Genomic DNA, 19,771 nt, shown 5'->3' with positions numbered 1-19,771 from the left:
GGAATCTACATATTTTTAGTGTGTAAATTCAAAGAAGATTAGTATATGCCCGTGTGTGTTTACATATAAGTATCTATGTTTGTGAAGGGGAAGATGTATACTCACACCCATTTATAAACATTTCAGTATGCAGGTAATTAAGATTATGATGGGTTTTAAAATGGACTAAGTTTTACTGTTCTATTCATAGACGATTATGAGAATTTGGAAAAATAATTACATTAATAGCATAATCAAAGGCCAGCTTATGCCAAAATCTGTTTTTATTGGCTTTACTTAAAATTATTAACTCAGATAAAAGATGCTTAAAATGCATATAAAGGCTATCATCACTCACTCTATTCCATTTTATCTACCCAATATGAATTTAGATAAGCATCAATTTTTCCTTAAGAAAAATGTTCTCCTTTCTTAAGTATCTATCAAAATTGCTCCTCATGTTAATGAAAACAAAATTAGAATATTTTAAAAGAAAATACCTCCTTCAGAAAAATTGACCTTCTGTTGGACGCTGCTGGCTTCTAGAAAAGCAAACACATCATATATAATATCAAAACCTAAAGATTAGGAATAAACAGTATATAATTATATAATACATAATTTACAATATATAATTTAGGAAAGTGAACATAAAGGCAGATGAATTAAACTTTGTCTTCTATCAAATGTTAAAACAATATATTATTTCCTTTTAGGTTATTTCAGAAATCAGTTAGATACAACCTAGAATCAGGAAGAGTTCATGTTTCTTTCAGCCATACGTCCATCTGTATTCTAAACTGTAGCCTGTTTGCAGAAAGCATGAAATTCTCTATTGATAAATATTGCAGTCCCTATAGATTTACTGAATTCTTATTCTCCTATTCGCCAGATTACCCATACCCTCTTGAGAAACCCACCACACAGGTAGAAATGACAAATCAGTTCTTTACCGCACTAGTATATCCAAATGAAGGGAAAGAAACCCTAGCTCCAGCACGTTCATGTACGCTACTTTTTTTCAGAGCCAGAGAATTTGGACAAAGATAAATGAGCAAAATGTATCAAACACATTATTTTTATATGACCTATTCTGAAAAATTTTTAGTAAAAGGAGATAAACCCAAAGGTGGCATTGCACAATTGGGCTAAAATATTGCTGCGTGATCATTGCAGAAGTGGTATGAACCAAACTGTTCACAAAGCTGAAATCTTTTTTTTTTTTTCAGCTTTCCCTCTAGCTTTTAACCCCTATTTGCTTTTCAAAAGGGGAAAACAATACTGTGGAAGGCAAATGCCAACACGTTATATGGTGAACTTGGAAATATTTTCTCCAGATCAGCTTAATGATATTAATATAACACTGGTCAAACTACTACTAGCATAAGGACAAGTGTAAATTGCTATGTGAAATATATTTGCCAATATTTTTGGTATAGGAAAAAAACTAACCAAAACAGCAAATACTGTTACTCTTAAAAAGCTAGGACCTGGTATATTTGATTCCATTTTAATCTAGGATCCTAAGTGAAATTGTCTTTTCAATTTTCTTTCTGAAGCAGAAAAATGGAAAATCAAACTTGCCTTAGTGCTATTCTCTTAAAATTTTTTCATTACTATTTCCATTCATACAAAGAGATACCGTTCCCCAACACGCATATTAGCCCTTTTGTACAGCAGTTTATTTTCATTTATGTAACTATTTATATAGCATGTGAGCAAAAGATGTTTTCTTACGAGTCAATAGTTATGTCTTAAGTCATTATCTTAATAATAGTTACTTCGTTGATATTTGCATGCTGTTAGTTTTCAAAAAAACCCTTCTCATCTACTATCTGATTCCCTAATGTCATGAGACAATAACTTTTATAGGTAAGGTTCATGATATTAAGTGATTTGTCTAAGAGTGTCAGGATTAACAAGTGACAAAAAAAGAATTGAACACAGGCCCTTCTGATTTCAAGTCTACCACCCATCTACCACTGCATCAGTATTGTTTATAATGGCATATAGTCAGCACTTAATGATTAATTTTTTTATTAATTTTCTTTTAAAGAGCAGTTTAAGATTCACAGCAAGGCTGAAGGGAAGGAAGATAGATTTCCTTTATCTTCCCTGCCCCACACAGGCACAGCTTCCCCCATTATCAATACCCCCCACCAGAGCGGTGTATTTGTTGAACAGTGGTACAATTGATGGATCTACATTTACACATCATGTTCACTCCAAGACCCTAATTTACATTACAGTTCACTCTTGGTGTTGCACATTCTATGGGTTTAGACAAACATATAATGACATGTATTCATCATTATGGTATCATACAGAGTATTTTCATGCCCTAAAAGTCCTCTGTGCTCCACCCATTCATCCATCCCCTATCACCACCACCACCACACCTTTGACAACCACTAATCTTTTTACTGTCTCAATAGTTTTGCCTTTCCAGAACAGTCATATAGGTTCTGCCCCTTCTTTTTATGGCTTGATAGCTCATTTCTTTATAGCACTGAGTAACACTCCATTGTCTGGATGTGCCAGTTTATCCATTCACCTACTGAAAGACATGTTGGTTGCTTCTAAGTTTTGGCAATTGTGAATAAAGCTGCTATAAACATATATGTGCAGGCTTTTGTATAAATATTAAGTTTTCAACTCCTTTGAGTAAATATCAAAGAGTGTAATTGCTGGATCATACAGTAAAAATGACATATAATGTCATGATGACATATAACTTAGGACATCTTTTCAGATGCTCATTTGCCATCTGTATATCTGCTGTTGAGATACCTGTTAGGTCTTTGGCTCATTTTTAAATCAGGTTGTTTTTTCATTGTTGAGTTCTAAGAGTTCTTTGTATACTTTGGATAATTGTCCTTTATTAGATGTGTCATATGCAAGTATTTGCTCTCAGTGGCTTATGTTCTTGTCATTGTCTTTTGCATAGCAGAAGTTTACAACTTCAATGAAGTTCAGTGTATCAATTCTTTCACGGGTTGTGCTTTTTGTTTATATGTAAAGAAGCATAGGGGCGCCTGGGTGGCTGAGTCGGTTAAGTGTCCGACTTTCTCTTAGGTCATGATCTCGCAGTTCGTGGGTTCGAGCCCCGTGTCGGGCTTTGTGCTGACTGCCAGCTCAGAGCCTGGAGCCTGTTTCAGAGTCTGTGATTCCCTCTCTCTCTGACCCTCCCCTGCTCACGCTCTCTCTCTCCCCTAGAAATAAATAAAAAATTTTAAAAAAATTAAAAAAAAAAAAAAAAAAGCATCACCATACCCAAGGTCCTCTAGGTTTTCTCCTGTTACCTTCTGTGAGTTTTCTAGGTTTTTTCATTTTTTTAAATGTTTTATTTTTGAGAGAGACAGTGTGAGCGGGGTGGGGGGATGAGGGGGAAGGGGGGAGTCAAGAGAAAGAATCCGAAGACAGGCTCCAGGCTGAGCTGTCAGCACAGAGCCCAGTTCAGGGCTTGAACCCACGAACCACGAACCATGAGGTCATGACCTGAGCCAAAGTCGGACGCTCAAACGACTGAGCCACCCAGGCAGCCCTCTAGGTTTTTTTAAACTCACATTTAGGTCTATGACACATTTTGAGTTAACTTTTGCAAAGCGTTTAAGGTCTGTGTCCAGATTTTTTTTTTTTTTGCATGTAGATATCCAGTTCTAGCCATTTGTTGAAAAGATTCTGCCTCCATTGTATTGACCTTGTTAAAGATCAGTTGACTACAAGTGGATCTCTTTATGCGTTCTCTAGTCTGTTCTATACATCTATTTGTCTATTCTTTTTACCAATACCACACTGTCTAGATTACTGAAGCTTCATAGTCAGTCTTGAGGTTGAGTCCTCCTACTTTCTTCTTTAACACTGTGTTAGCTCTACTGGATCTTTTGATTCTATATGAACTTAATCATTTTCTCAAAATAAGTTGTTGGGATTTTGATCGGGAATGCACTTAATTTATAGATTAAGGTGAAAAGAACTGATTTCTTGAGAATACTGAGTCTTCCTATCCGTGAATGTGGAATATCTCTCCATTTAAGTAAATTCTTTGATTACATTTATGAGTTTTGTAATTTTTCTCGAACAGATCTTGTTCTTAGATTTACACCTGTACTTCATTGGGGGGGTGTGCTAATGTAAATTGTATTGTTTTTAATTTCAAATTTCTCTTGTTCATTGCTGGTATATAGGACCGTGATTGGCTTTTTTATATTAACTTTGCATCCTGCAACCTTGCTATAATTGCTTATTAGTTCCTATTTTTTGTCTTTCTTTTGGATTTTCTACATAGATGATGTTAACTGTGAACCAAGACTTGTCTTCCTTCCCAGCCTGTATACCTTTTGTTTCCTTTTGTCTTATTGCGTTAGCTAAAACCTCTAGTACAATGTTGAAAAGAAGTGGTGAGCAGGAACATCTATGCCTAAGTATGCATTTAGGTTCCTTCTTATCTTGATTGCTTATTCCTTTTTAGCACTGATATTAACATAAAAGCCTCCAATGTCTCACCGTTACGTTAACTGTAAGATTTTTTTGTAAATAGTGTTTTATCAAGTTGGGAAAAATTCCCTCTCTTGCCAGTTTACTGAGAGTTTTTATCATGAATGGGTGCTGGATTCTGCCAAACACTTTTTTTGCATCTATTAATATGATCATGTGATTTTTCTTTCTTAGTCTGTTAATATGATAGATTTTCAAATGTTGAGCCAGTCTTGCATACCTGGGACAAATCCTATTTGGTTGTAGTGGGGTTTTTTTGTTTGTTTTTTAGTTTTTAAGTAATCTCTACACCCAATGTGGAGCTTGAACTCACAACCCCCAAATTAAGAGTTGTATGCTCTACCAATGAGCAAGCCAGGTACCCCTAATTCTTTTTGTAATTTTTAAAAAATTCATTTTGCTAATATTTTGTGGAAGACTATTGCATCTGTTTTTAAGATATTGATCTGCAGTTTTCTTTTCTTGTGTTTGTCTAGTTTTAGTATTAGGGGAATGCTGGCCTTACAATGAGTTAGGAAGTATTTCTTCTACTTTTAACTTCTGAAAAATATCTTAAAAAACTGGTATAACTTGTTTCCTTAAATAGTCGATATAATTCATCAGTGAACTCATTTAGGCCTGGTGCTTTGTTTTGGAAATTTATTAAATATTGAGTCAATGTATTTAAATAGATATAGACCTTTTCAGATTATATATTTCTTCTTGTGTGTTTTAGCAGATTGTGTCTTCAAAGGAATGGGTTCATTTCACCCAGATTATCAAATTTGTGGGTTTCAGTGTGTTCATAGTTCTTTCTAGATTATCCTTTTAATTTTCATGAAATCTATACTAATTTGTGTCCTTTTTTCTCAGTTTATCTCTTTTCTTTTTTCCTTAGTTACCCTGGGTAAAGTCTTTACCTTTGAAGGATAATTTTGTAAGATACAGAATTCTAGGTTGGTGGTTTTTTCCTCTCACACTTAAAATCATTCATCCCACTCTCTTCTCACATGCATGGTTTCTGAAAAGAAATTGGATGTAATTCTTATCTTTGTTTCTTTACTAGTCAGGTGTCTTCCTCTAGCTTCTTTCAGGTTGTCTTTATCTTTGATTTTCTGTAGTTCGAAAAAAATAAACACCCAGGTGTATTTTTTGGGCATTTGTTCTGCTTGATGTTCTCAGAGCTTCCTGAATCTGTGGTTTGGTGCCTGACGTTAATTTGGGGAAATTCCAGATTACTGTTTCAAGTATTTCTTCTGTTCCTTTTTTCTCCTCCTTGTGGCACTCCCATTATGTGTAGGCTACATGTTTTTTAGTTGTATAGTCCTTTGATGTTGTTTTGTTCAGTCGTTGTTTCCTCTGCTTTTTGGTTGAAAACTGTATTTCGAGAATTGACAAGTAATATTGTGTAAGTATGTGTACATGTTGACTTGATACATTTATATATTGCACTATTACCATCATAGCATTGGTTAACACCTCTATCATGTGATCACTTATTTGAGGATTGTATCAATCTGCCCCTCTGACACAGATATTTTTTCCTCAGCCATGTCCAGTCCATCAAAGGCATTCTTTATTTCTATTATAGCAATTTTTAATCCCTCGCATTTCTTTTTGATTCCTAGGATTTCCATCTCTGCTTACAACACTGTCCATCTGTTTGTGCATGCGGTCTATTTTATCCATTAGAATCCCTAACATATTAATCAATAGCTGTTTTAAATTTCTGGTCTGATATTTCCAATACCCCTGCCATATCTGGTTCTGACAGTGGCTCTGTCTCTTCAGATTGTGTTATTTGGCCTTTCATTATGTCTTGATACCAAATCTTAATGTCAAGATTTTGTCTTGATGGTGGACATGATGTACTGGGTAAGAGGAACTGCTCGAAAGAGGCCTTTAGTAATGTGATGATGAGGTCCAGAAGGAGGGAAAGGGCTCCACAGTCCTAAAATTAGGTCTTAGTCTCTTAGAGAATTTATGCTACAAATGGTTCTCAATGTTTTTCTTTTCTCCTTAGGTGGGACAGGTTGTCTACAGTGGCCTGGAATACAGTATTTCCTTCCCCCAGGTCAGTTGGGTTCTGATAATACCCCGGTCGGTCAGGCTCTGGGTAACTAAATTGCCCTGAGTGCAGGCTTTATTAAGAACAGAGTGCTCTGGCATATTTCAACATGACTCCCCTCTCTCCACCCCCCACCACTGAAGTATGAGGGGACTTTTCTCTGATATTTACTGTGGGCATTTGGTCAAGCCCCTGGAGGTCGATCTCAAAAAATAGTGGAGGACCCCCTATGACTGGGTCCCCTTGGAATATGTAACTCAGATTTCTGCACACCGAGACTCCTGAAATTCATCAGTTACAGTTCAGGTTTTGCTACCCCAGAACTGGCTCCTGCAGAGGTATGCACTTTTGAGCCTTTGCTCTTGGTACTCCATGATTTCCTGTATTACCTATCTCTCCAATCTTGAGGGCAAGGGTTTGCCCTGCTTTCTCTCCTTTCTCAAAGATCCAAAAAGAACTTTTGAGTTTTTAGTTGTATTTATTTGTTAGGCTAGCTTCTTACATGTGGAACGGGAGGGAAACCAGAAGTCTCTCTCAATAATTTTTTGAATTAATGACAAAGATAAGGCTGAGGGCTGAACTCTTCTAATATGAGAGGTTCCAATAACTTCCAAGTGTAACTCATTCAAAACAGAGCTTTGCAGGGAGCCTGGGTGGCTCAGTCCTGTGCCTACAATTTCGGCTCAGGTCATGATCTCGCAGTCTGGAAGTTTGAGCCCATCTGGGAGTCTCTCTCTTCTCCTCTCTGCCCCTCCCTCACTTGAGCACAAACACGTTCTCTTTCTCACAAAATAATAAACGTAAAAAAAAAAAAAAAACCTAACAGTAACTTTGCTAAAGTTTCATTTATATTTAAACATTACATTTTATATAGTTTAAAAATTATTTGGTATAGCAAAATTTAAGGCTAAATTGATTTTAGAATCTGTATATTTCTTCACTGGGTCACCAGAAAGAAAATGAATAGTGCAGTTATCCCTTCCTTTTTGATCCTGATCTAATTTATTTCCATGTACTTTTTAAACTCCAAGTCAACTTGTTCAGAGCCAAATCACCTAATAATTAATCACTCATATAAAGGGTAGCTAAAATTAAATCTCCTTTATTCTGTTTATGTATATGTTGTCTAATTAGGATGGGGAAAATTTAAGAATTTTTTCTAATCAACTTATATAAGGGAGCTCCCCATTTATTTTTTATATCATTATATCTGAAGTGTTTAATATATCATGGATTTTTGAACACTTTTAATCTAGTGTCTAAAGGTCCTTTATTTAGGCTTTTATGTTTCTGGGGCACCTATGTAGCTCAGCTGGTTAAGTGTCTGACTCTTGGTTTCAGCTCAGGTCATGATCTCGTGGTTTTGTGAGTTTGAACCCCGCATCAGGCTCTGTGCTAGTTGCAGAGAGCCCGCTTGGGATTCTTTCTCTCTGCACCTTACCCACTCATGCTGTCTCTGTCTCTCTCAAAATAAAGAAATAAACTTAAAAATTTTTTTTGAAGAATTTTATGTTGCTGACAATATCAACAGTACTCAAGGCATGAACAATAACTTGTTAAGCAAGGTTGTCTTCAATATTACTAATATCATTGTGCCTTATGCATAATCCAATAAGATCTTATGAGTTAGATGTTCCAAATAATAATAAATCCTATACATTTGAACAACAATCATCGTTATCACTCTACTTGTTATCTTGGCTATACCTACACTTTTCATTCTGGTAAAGGAAGGTCAAGAATTTCAAGTCCTCCCAAATGCCATTTCCTCCATGAAACCCTCCCAACCTCTCATTCAGAATAAGGCATTTCTCTTCTAGTCTGTCAAATACATATACCACCATTTTAACACTTAATAACATTACAATAATTTCTCTAACTTGTTTTCTTTTCCACTAGATCCTGTACTCTAAGAGCTAGGGGGAAAATTATCATGGCTCTTTAAGGTTCCAGCATTTAGGCCAGTCACCGATACATATAGAAGGTGATTAAAAATAAATGTTTGTTTAATAAATGAATAGATTTTTGTATCACAGAATAAAAACTTTTTAAGACTTTTGTTAAAATTGCTCATACCATGACAAAAAAACAACTCAAGAAAATAGTATGAAATTAATGCTTAATAATGAGGTTTCATGCAAGGTTTTAACCATTCTACATTTTCATCTTTTTAACCCAAGCTACAAAGAATGCATAAATATTTAAATACAATCTGATGATGAATCAGTAGCGTTTAGTACCACATGAAAAGTTTTAATTTTATTTCCCTGTTTTGCATTCCTTTTCCTTTATTTTAAACTTGGCTTCTACGTGTAAAAGGTTATAACATTTATTTTTTTTAAGGCACTCTTCTCTATGCTTATGCAGAAGCTTTGAGAAACTAAACTCTTACTTGAAGTAATAATACCCTCAATTTTAAAGTTAAAATATTATAAGAGCTGTGGCAAAAGAGAGAGAATAGGCTGGGTCACAGGAGACTTGCCCAAAGCTGGGGACATCCTGGCTGAGGTTGGTTGGGGGGCGGTATTTAGCCTTGGGCCTGGAATGGCAGCTTCTCTAGTGCTACGATCAATCTATGTCGAGGCAAGTATGTAACTCTCTGAATTTACACTTAGAACAAAAAAATGACCAACTGGGCAATTTGCTGCCACCGGTATAAACCAGAGAGCGGTAAACTTTTTCCATAAAGGATCAAATAATAAATATATCTGAGGCTTTGCTAGCCACACCAGGTCTCTCTTCTTAGCTCATAGGCTGTGCAAACACAGGATTGCAGGTCAGATTTTACCTAGAGGCTAACCCTCAGGTATAGACACCTTTAAGAGTGGTACCTTTCCGATAATTCAATGCCAATCATGCTTTTGAGAACAGAGGCAGAGTGGGGCAGCAGGAAGGAGGATAAAGAACAGTTTGCGGATATCACTATTATTCAAGCTCTGTGAACGGCCATTTTTGATAGTCTAAGAGATACTAACATTACTGTAAAAAAGAACCAGAGGAGGCCATTCTCTATGAATCCCACAGAAATGTTCTTTGAACTGGAAAGTACTTTTTAAAAGTTCCTTCTTATTATAAAGTACTTATAAAAATCATTTCTAAATCTAGCATAAAAAGTAAAAGTGCTGGATTATTTCAGCTCCAAATTCTTTACCAATTAAGAAACTATGACTTAAAAAAAACTTTTTTAAGGTTTTAAATACAGCAGTTGAGAAACTCTGGTGGGTTCAAGTTCACATGATGAACTACATACTGTAAGGATCACTTTCAGCACCCAGACACTAAATCCTGATGTTTCCAAGAAATCAACCCAAGCTTAAGTGAAAGATGAATTTAACAGAAGTTGCAACTATTTATTTCTTTTTTTTTAAAAAAAGGGAAGTTTTCTTTGTTTTGACTCATCTCTAAATTTAGGGAAATACTGTAACTTAAAAATAAGTCCAACCACAATCAGTATAGGTTTACTTAACACCATGGATCTGGGTATCTCACGTACTACACCAAGGCAAACACTGGAAAGCACTTAAACCAGTCCAACAAACATGGCAAAGGATACTGAACTTACTACGAAAAATATGTCTAACTCACTTTCTAACTCAAGAAAAATGGAACTGGTAAACTGATATTCCCTTTTTTCACAGGAGTGTGAATTTAACAAAGTCTCATAAAAATTAAAATGTGTTTGTATTACACGTTCCTATCTGAACTTAAGTAATAAAAGACATAATTTCAGCTAGAATAAGAACCAGGGCAATTAAGAAAGGTCTTGGCCATATGGACAGTGTCCCACAATCTGAGAAAATGAGCAAAGGAGTATTTTCAAGCCAGTGACCAACCGTGTATATGCCTGTGTTCTGATTCTTAGAACCCTCAAAAAGAACCTGTAAGAATTAGAGATGAACAAACCTAATTCACTCATTTTAGTATTTCCATTTGTTTTGTATGCCGAATCTGCAAGAGAGATAGCAAGAAAACGATTAGAACTCAAAAGGAAATGCATCATGTGGGTCTTTACCACAGGTTCATCATCAAAACCTTAACAGATCTTTATCGTTAGAAAACTTAAAACGACACTCATCTATCAAAAAAACCCCATCCTAATTCTTTCTTAAAGAGAAGGATCGAGGAGTAGAAACCTAATGGGAAGATAAATAAGGTTCTTCCTTAGTTCCCATACTAAAGCACCCTTATGAGCTAACGAACTCTGAGAAGGAAGCAGAAGTAGACGGCTTGGATGCCTTTACTGGTTTTCTCTCATGGTCATGAAATCAACTGAAGGGCAATACTTGTCAGAGGTTTTAATCAAAACCAAATGTAAGTGAGGCAGAAGAAATTTATAGCCCTGAACTATACAGGCTCAGTCTTGATTTTTTTATTAGCATTATGCTGGGAAGAATAAAAAGTCCTTGATCCTAGTTTAAAAACATCATGCTAACAAAAAGAATCATAGCAACCTCTTAAAAAGAATGAGGAAGGCCTATATCTATCTCTTTGGAAAGATGTCTCAATAGGTTAAGTAAAAATAAAAAACAGATAATAAGGTACAGAAAAGAGTGTTTATTGGGCTAACATTTGTGATAAAAGGGAGGAAAACATTATTTATGCACAAATTTCTTTGTAGCTCCATAAAATAACTCTTAAAAAAAAAACCCTAAGAAACTGAAAACACTGATTCCCTCTAATATGGAGACTGGGTGGGTAAAGGACAGAGGGGCAGGGAGACTTTTCACTATATATTTCTAATAACTTTCAAATTTCAAACCATATGGATACATGTAGTAACCTATTTAAAAATAAATCTGTATTTATGAAACAGTTAAACCAACAGACAAAATAATGTCTTACCAGACCTTGGGCTTCTTAGGGGGGGTCTACACAAGCTGATTATAGGATCTTCACTCAGCACTAATATAAGAAGAAAAAACATTAAAAAAGTATAAAATGTCAGACATAATAAATTTATGACATAATCATTTACTTATTCAGCAAAAGTTTTTCTGAGCCTTTCATTATTTTAAGGATGGGAATATAAAAGTGAACTATAGACAAACTTCCTGCCAAAAAAATTTATGAACATGATAAAAAAAATACTAATTTTTCTCAGCAGACCATATTTATATAAGAAAGGAATACCAAATAAAAGTCTTCTAAATTTCTCAACTGAGAACCAAAATTGGAACTGTAGCACCAACTCAATTAAGTATTCCATTTGGGGCTTAACCTCATCATGGATTATTCATGGCATACTTTAATTTGGGGGTTAACTTTTTGAGAGTTAATACAGTACCTCCAACTATTTAACCTTACAAGTGTTCAGGAAATGTGTTCTAATCTTAAATAAAGTGTTAATATTAGCCAGGGTTTCAGACTGTCTATGGTTCAAAGGCATACGGCTAATGGGGAAGCTGATCTCATCATATAAAATGTTAACCTAGAAAACCAAGGTGTGTTTTCTCAAAAAGCCTCAAAAAACATTATCTAAAGTCCAATATATATCTGAATTTTGATTATGTTTATTTCTTTTGTCTCTATGTCCAGGCACCTGGGTGGCTCAGTTGGTTAAGCATCCAACTCCTGATTCGGCTCAAGTCACGATCACATGTTTGAGCCCCACATCAGGCTCCACACTGAGCCTGCTTGGGATTCTCTCTCTCTTTCTCTCTCTCTCTCTCTCCCCCTATCTCTACCTCTCCCCCCATGGGTGTGCACGCGCATGCTCGCTCGCTCTCTCTCAAAATAAATAAAACCAAACAACAACAACAACATTGTGTTTGGCTCTGTAGGAGAACAGTGAAAACCATTCTGAACTGGCTATCACTGGTCCCTCCATTACACTGACTGCCTATGTTTGTTTTTACAAAACCAACTTAACTCAGTTTCCCCTTTAGAGTATCCAGAAGAGAAACTGTGACAGGCCAGGCACTTGTTTGTTCAAAAAATACATATTGAATATGTTTCTATATATCTTGAAGACAGAGATGTGGAAAAGCAATTAAACTTCCATAGCTCAAAAAGGTAGAAGGTCAACAGAAAGTTACAGAAAAGTTAGCTTTTAGTTCATTACTTAAACAAATAATTAATGTCTCCAAAACAGAACAGATAGTGAGGGAATGATTTCCATTTCACTGAAAATGAGCAGGCACTATATGAATGGATGCTAACAAAGGGATACTTGTGATGAAAGAAACTTTGGGGAGATGACTTCCCTAAATCTTCCAGCTGTAAGCTTCTAAGAAATATCTATCTTAGATGCAAGCATTTCAAACATCAGGTATTTAGAACTTATAAAAATAGCTTTAAAAATAAATCTTGTACATGTTCATAATCCCATTATTACAGCTGCTTTCCTCTTTTCCTTTCTGTGTTCTCACTCTTCTCAGGTTTAATTAAAACCTAAAACTCAACGTAATTTATAGACATCAATTACTATTTCAGTTCCTACCTTTTAAGAAGTATTTCTTGCATGCTCTATGGTGTACATATCCTTAGATAAGATACTTGAAGGAGACAGAGTACCAAAGAGAGGTATTAGAGAATAAAAGAGCAAGTATGCTTCCTTTGTAGCAACCTTCTTCCCTTGTCTGCTTTTGCTCACCACCGCACCCCAGCATCTAGCATGGAGACTGGCATAAAGCAGGTACTCAATAAATTATCGGGAGAGTAAAGGGAATGCTCCAAAAAAATCAAATGTTCAGCAGCCAAAGAATCAAATGTTCATGACAAAATGGCAGATATTCAAAAATAATTATCTATGCTTCTTTAACTAGAAACCACAGCAGTTGGAACAAAAATACCTATTTAACTTTAGGAAAAGTAACTGAAGTTCTCCTAATATAATTTTATATTGTAAAATTAGTTTCATGATTTCCAGAAAGGAATGAATCTGACCACAGAAGAGTTATATAAGAATACATGGACTTGGGCACCTGGGTGGCCTCAGACAGTTAAGTGTCCAACTTCGGCTCAGGTCATGATCTCATGGTTCGTTAGTTCAAGCCCTGCATTGGGCTCTGTGCTGACAGCTTGGAGCCTGGAACCTACTTCAGATTCTGTGTCTCCCTCTCTGTCTCTGACCCTCTCCTTCTCATGCTCTCCCTCTTTCTGTCTCTCAAGAATAAACATATTAGGGGTACCTGGGTGGCTCAGTCAGTTAAGCGTCCGACTCAGGCTCAGGTCATGATCCCACAGTTCGTGGGTTCAAGCCCTGCATTGGGCTCTGTGCTGATAGCTCAGAGCCTGGAGCCCATTTCAGATTCTGTGTCTCCCTCTCTCTCTGACCCTTCCCTGCTCACACTGTCTCTCTATCTGTCTAAAAAATAAATAAAACATTAAAAAAAAAAGAATAAACATTTTAAAAATTACAATTAAAAAAAAAGAACACATGGACTGAACTGAATGAACAACCCAATGGCTATTTTGTGAAAACATTTTAATTCTGGAACTTTAAACAATAAGAAGAGTTTAAACTGTATCCCTGTTCTAAACTATTCAGTATTTCTCATGACTTAGAAAAACAAGAAGGCAGATGATGTAATTGTCTTTACTAGGTTGTTTTAGAAGGTGGCCCATTGGTTTAGGTCTTTATTCTTAAGGGCATCTTTGGATAAGTTTCTCTCAGACCACACCAGTGGTCCTATATACAGTTATAGCACTATTTTTCAACACAAAAGTTAAACTGAAAGTCTATGATTCTATAAGGGGAAAGGCCTACTTAAAGTAGCATTTCATCAAAGAGTGACTACTATTTACATAATTCCTCTGCTAGACAGATGTTATAAGCATTTGTTCAAAAATTCCCTAAACTCTCTACTTGAAGCATGCTCAGTGCTAGATGCAGGATGATTTGTAAAAGTATCACTGAATTTTGGGGCGCCTGGGTGGCTCAGTTGGTCGAGCGTCAACTCTTGATTTCAGCTCAGGTCATGACCTCACGGTTCGTGAGCTTGAGCCCCACGTCTGGCTCTGTGCTGTCAGCAAGGAGCCTGCTTGGCAGGATTCTCTCTCCATCTCTGTCTGCCCCTTCCCCATTCACTCTTTCTCTCAAAATAAGTAAATAAACTTTAAAAAAGCTCTTTAAAAAAATAAAGTACCACTGAATTCTTAATATCCCAAATCTCCCCAAGATGTACATACCCTTATTTTGTTTTTAAACTATAGTTTTATTTATTTAATGTTTTTGTTTATTTCTGAGAAAGAGAGAGAGAGACAGCATGAATAGGGGAGGATCAGAGAGGGAGACACAGAATCTGAAACAGGCTCCAGGCTCTGAGCTAGCCATCAGCACAGAGCCTGTTGCAGGGCTCGAACCCATATTTAATGTTTTTGTTTATTTCTGAGAGAGAGAGAGAGACAGCATGAATAGGGGAGGATCAGAGAGGGAGACACAGAATCTGAAACAGGCTCCAGGCTCTGAGCTAGCCATCAGCACAGAGCCTGTTGCAGGGCTCGAACCCACGAACCATGAGATCATGACCTGAGCCGAAGTCAGACGCTTAACCACCCTTACATACCCTTATTTCTAGTTATGGTATATGTACAGTACATTACTGATACATTCCAGGCAATTTACGCATGGGTTCCCATCAATCTATCATCTACACTGGAAAACGTTTTTTCTTTTCCATTGCTAATAATAACATAAGCTTCTTGAGAAAAAAAATGCTTAAGCAAAACTTTATGAACCTCACATCCCTTGTAAAGTGCCATAAGGTAGGGGATACCCCTTGTAGCTATGTTTTACTGTGTACAAAATGTGCATGCGCTGTATCATTTCCACAGTGGCCTCACAGTTTGGGCAGGGGAAATCATACTGATAAAGGCCTGCGGCTCAAGGTGGGTGGGTAACAGAAGCAAAGCCATGTGCCACATTAGCGGTCCTTAAATATAGGCCTAATGTGAACTCCAAAAGACTTTCAAGAGATTTCATTATATAATACTTTTATAATGGTCTATAGGCTGGTATTCAGCAGTCTTCATTCTATCAATGTACTTAAATTAACACCATAATTTTTATACGTTAACTCTAAATTTTAAAAAAGAAAAGTCCAGGGGCGCCTGGGTGGCTCAGTTGGTTAAGCGTCTGACTTCAGCTCAGGTCATGATCTCACAGTCATGGGTTCAAGCCCCATATTGGGCTCTGTGTTGACAGCCAGCTCAGAGTCTGGAGCCTGTTTCAGATTCTGTGTCTCCCTCTCTCTTGACCTTCCCCTGCTCACGCGCTCTCTCTCTCTCTCTCAGAAATGAATAAAACATTAAAAAAATAATAAAAATAAAAAAATAAATAAAAAGAAACATCTGTTTCTCCAGGTATAAGAGATAAGCAAATAAACATACTATAATAAAATTTCAAGAATATGGTTTTTCCAAATGGCTGGGAAAATCTGTAGCATTTATTACTCAAAGCATCTTTCTGAGATAGTTTATAATCTTAACACGGTAATACAGGCAGTTCAAGGAATTAAATATAAAGGGCATGTTTATTTGGAACTAAACTTGAACCAGACAGGGGCGCCTGGGTGGCTCGGTTGGTTAAGCATCGACTTCGGTTCAGGTCATGATCTTACTGTTCGTGGGTTCGAGCCCCGCGTCGGGCTCTGTGCTGACAGCTAGCTCAGAGCCTGGAGACTGCTTCAGATTTTGTGCCTCCCTCTCTCTCTGACCCTCCCCTACTCACGCTGTGTCCCCCCCTCTCTCTCTCTCTCAGAAATAAATAAAACATTAAAAAATAAATAAAATAAACTTGAACCAGATATACCTTATTCTAAAATGAGAATAGAAAAGCTCAAATTATAAAGCATATTCTTATTAGAAGCAATGGCTAAGGAAACAAGTCAAGATAGGAGTTTTACTGTTGTGGGACTTTCTTAATGTCAAAAAAAAGCAAACTGAAAATAAACGGAACTAAAAACCAAAGGAACTAAGCATTAATAACTGAACTAAATCCATTTCCCCGCTTTTCAAAATAGTTTTAACAGCTTTTAAAACTTAAATGGACTGTCAATATAGTCTACTTTTATGTTACATTGACACTAAAATGCAAATATTTTTACACTCGAACATCTCTGAAATTGGGGCGCCTGGGTGGCTCGATCTGATAAACATCTGACTCTTAGTTTCAGCTCAGGTCATGTCATGGTTCATAAGCTTGAGCCCCATATTGGGCTCTGTGCTGACACTGTGGAGGATTCTCTCTCCCTCCCCCAGCCCCCATCCCCATCTCTCTGCCCCTCCCACACACACTCACTCTCTCAAAAAACTTTTAAAAAAATCTTTAACATCTCTGAAATTGGGATGAATCGTACAATCTACGGCATGTTACAGTTCAATTGGCAGCATTTCTTCCTTCTAAGTGGTACATAAAACAATGATGGTGGTCTTACAGCTGATTTCATGCAATACTGACCATATCATGTCATGATTTTACTATGCAGATCACTCACTCCATTTTAATTTTAGTTTCTTATTTATTTTAAGTAGGCTCCATGCCCAATGTAGGGCCTGAACTCATCACCCTGAGATCAAGAGTCACATGCCTCACTGACTAAGCCAGCCAGGCACCCCCACTCAATTTTAAATGGAAGGTAGTGTGACATATTCATTCACTCAATCAACTTCACTGAGTAGCTAATTATTACATGGAGGAGTGACAGTGAGGTACTTGGGGAAAATGAAAGGGTTCTGAAGAAGACAAATCTGGGTCTGAATTTTGGCTTAGTCACATATTATGTAATCATAGGGAAGAGTCTTAGCTTCTCTGAGCTTCAGTTTTCTCATCTATAAAATGGGTACATCCCTATCCTGCAGAGTTATGAGAATGAATTACCATTTACAAAGTGGCTCATAATTAGCAGATACTCAAGTACTCATTCCACCTTTTCTTGACATATGCCTATATGGATTAATTCAATAAACTAATCTCAATAGTTTTGAGATTCACAACTCTGAATAAGTTATTTATTTTATTTTTTAAATTTAATTTTTAATTCTGAATAAGTTATGATTTGGGACCCTTGATGAACCAGGTTATAATCTGTATGTTCCAAAAAAAAAAAAAAAAATAAAGGATGGCAAGTAAGGCAAAAAATAAAATCACTTTTCTTACCTGGAGTTTCTTGTGTTCTCTGAACAGTTTTCTTTGAGACTGTTCGGCTTAAAATCGTTTCTGAAGATGGTTCATCCTCTAAAGAATAGAAATGACAATTGTCAAAATTCAGAACATATGATCAGGTGCAGATTATGCACCTTAACAGCAATACAAAAGCAGAAATGCACATAATTCATTTCTTTAGCAATGTGTAATGAAATTTACCAAAACTCAGGAATTGGGGTATAAGTACTCTTAAGGCAATATAAAAATAAACTACCTTTGACGCTTTACGATAAAAGTCTATTACTTTAGAAATTTAAAAGATGGGCTACAGTTTCAAAAATGATGTGGGAGAAAGCAAAAGTGTGAAAAGTGTTTAGATCCTTATAGATTTTCTTACTAAAATAGAGGTAAATCTTTTATGTGTTTAAAAAGCTGATATAACTGCACCAGGTTCTGCGGCAGAGTTAATATGTTAACATTTATTGCCTATGTGTGCAAAGCATTCTTTAGATACAGTAGGAGATACAACCTAACTTCAATGATGGATGGGATCTTTGTCTTCAAGTTTCTTATCTTAAAAGAGAAATAAAACTAACCTATATATGAGCTTAACTGTCTTGAGTACCTACACCCAATAGTAACGTACATATTTTTAACAAAATTTTAACATCAACGCATCTTCAAATATGTCAGCACTTCAGTCGTCGACAGATACATGGGCTGCCTATTACTCTGCTCTGAGCTGAATATCTATCTCCTCAGCCTGGCTATCAAGGTTTACCACTAATTTTGTAATCCCATTGTGATCGAAACCCCAGACTTTTACCTCATAGGTGCCTTACATGGGGCTAAAACAAACTTCACCTGTGACTCAGGATTAGAAGGGGAAGAGGGAGGTGGGTGGGAGAAGATGGCTTAGGGGAGTAGATTCACCTGTGACTTACCTAAAACTATACACTCACTTGGTCAACATCCTTTTGGCCCATTTAGAGAAAAACTAAGAATCCCGTTTAGTCAAGCGGCTTAACCAATGAGGTTACACCAAGGGCCCCCAAGTGGCGAATTTTTGCAGCGACCACCACAGGTGAGAGAGCAGTCAGCTCAAGTTCAGGATAACGGACTGACCTCACCTCGGTGTTAAGTACCTGGGTGGGGTCTCAGGTCAATTCATCAACTACTCTGGCCCTTGAAACGCCCACTCACCAAATTTCCCTTCCCTCTCCCCCGACCTGGGTAGCGATGGAAAAAGACTGGACGGTTACATTAGAACCGTAACTCTCAGCTAGGGACTTCTGGCTACTGAGAGTTAAAGGAGGAAATGGAAGTGGCTTTGGTAGTAACATCCGCAGGACAGAGGAAACCGAAGTGAAACGGAGTCCCAAGTGTTTTGATGTCGCGCCGGCCACCTAAGTCGCCCACCCTCCGTGACGGCCTGCAGAAAGAGGCAATTCGGAGCGCCCCAGGTCGATGCCCAGGGATGCGCAGAGGTCCCCGCTCAGGTCGCTCAGCCCGACTCGCCTACCCAACCCGCCAGGCGCCTGCACCTCTGGCCCGCCTACCGTCGGGGCGGACCCCGCGTGGGGGCGCCCGTCCCTCCGCGCCGCGGAGCCGCGGGAGCCCGGACGGAGGAGAGCTGGGCGGGAGCGCACGCCCGCCCGACACGCGCACACAGCGCTCGCGCCCCCGCGCCTGCGCTCGCTCCCCGGCTCGCGGCGGAGACTGTTACCTCCGGCGGCCTCACCTTCAGAGGAAGGAGAGTCCCGTAACCCTCTCCTGGCCGTAACCGGAGACGGCTCTAGCGAAGGCTGCTGTGACTGCTGCTGATGCTGTAGGCGGGTAACCCTTCGCGTCTTCATCTCCTCGGCTTCCGGGAGTCGCGGCTGCCTCCTCTGCCGAGACCGAAGGTAGTAGGCGCTTTCTCTCACTTCCTCTTTAGAAGAATCAGGCCGGAACTCTTCTAGCGGGACTCGTCTTCTCGCCGGGGACTTTTCTTTGGCCACCCGGGGCTCGAAGTCGCCGTACACTTCTGGCGGCTCTTCCGAGAACCTCACTTCCCGCCGGCCGGGGCGCGACGGCGAAGGGGTTCCGTACGCAGGCGCGTCGCTGCCGCCGCCATTTTGAGGGGCGAGCCGGCGCCTGCCTTCCCGCAGGGGGGCCCGTGG

General features: G+C 38.0%; 2 protein-coding genes and 1 long non-coding RNA gene across 4 annotated transcripts in view; 2 read left to right on the top strand and 1 right to left on the bottom strand.

The window, feature by feature from the left end:
• Positions 1-8,656, top strand: part of LOC144230870 (uncharacterized) — a 22,215-nt gene extending 13,559 nt beyond the window's left edge. The window contains exons 3-4 of the long non-coding RNA XR_013334903.1: positions 6,479-6,529; positions 8,423-8,656. This is a non-coding gene — a long non-coding RNA (uncharacterized LOC144230870). The remainder of the gene's footprint in view (positions 1-6,478; positions 6,530-8,422) is intronic.
• TOR1AIP1 (torsin 1A interacting protein 1) overlaps positions 1-19,465 on the bottom strand; it is a 41,664-nt gene extending 22,199 nt beyond the window's left edge. The window contains exons 1-4 of one of the 2 annotated variants that reach the window (XM_077763217.1): positions 19,351-19,465; positions 17,622-17,699; positions 11,366-11,425; positions 480-521 (exon numbers count right to left, since the gene is read on the bottom strand). In XM_077763217.1, coding sequence (XP_077619343.1) covers positions 480-521; positions 11,366-11,425; positions 17,622-17,699; positions 19,351-19,465 — 295 coding nt within the window. Of the gene's footprint in view, positions 1-479; positions 522-10,426; positions 10,472-11,365; positions 11,426-17,621; positions 17,700-19,350 lie in introns of those variants that run through there. The other variant, XM_077763215.1, reaches the window with a different exon arrangement.
• Positions 19,429-19,771, top strand: part of LOC144230869 (torsin-1A-interacting protein 2) — a 21,234-nt gene continuing 20,891 nt past the window's right edge. The window contains exon 1 of the mRNA XM_077763220.1: positions 19,429-19,513. The gene's annotated coding sequence lies outside the window, so the exon portion shown is untranslated. The remainder of the gene's footprint in view (positions 19,514-19,771) is intronic.

This window comes from Crocuta crocuta, unplaced genomic scaffold (genome assembly GCF_008692635.1).
Source record: "Crocuta crocuta isolate KB4526 unplaced genomic scaffold, BGI_CrCroc_1.0 scaffold3, whole genome shotgun sequence".
Classification (NCBI taxonomy): domain Eukaryota; kingdom Metazoa; phylum Chordata; class Mammalia; order Carnivora; family Hyaenidae; genus Crocuta; species Crocuta crocuta.
The sequence above is the reverse complement of the archived record's forward strand: the minus strand, read 5'-3'. Positions and strand labels throughout refer to the sequence as shown.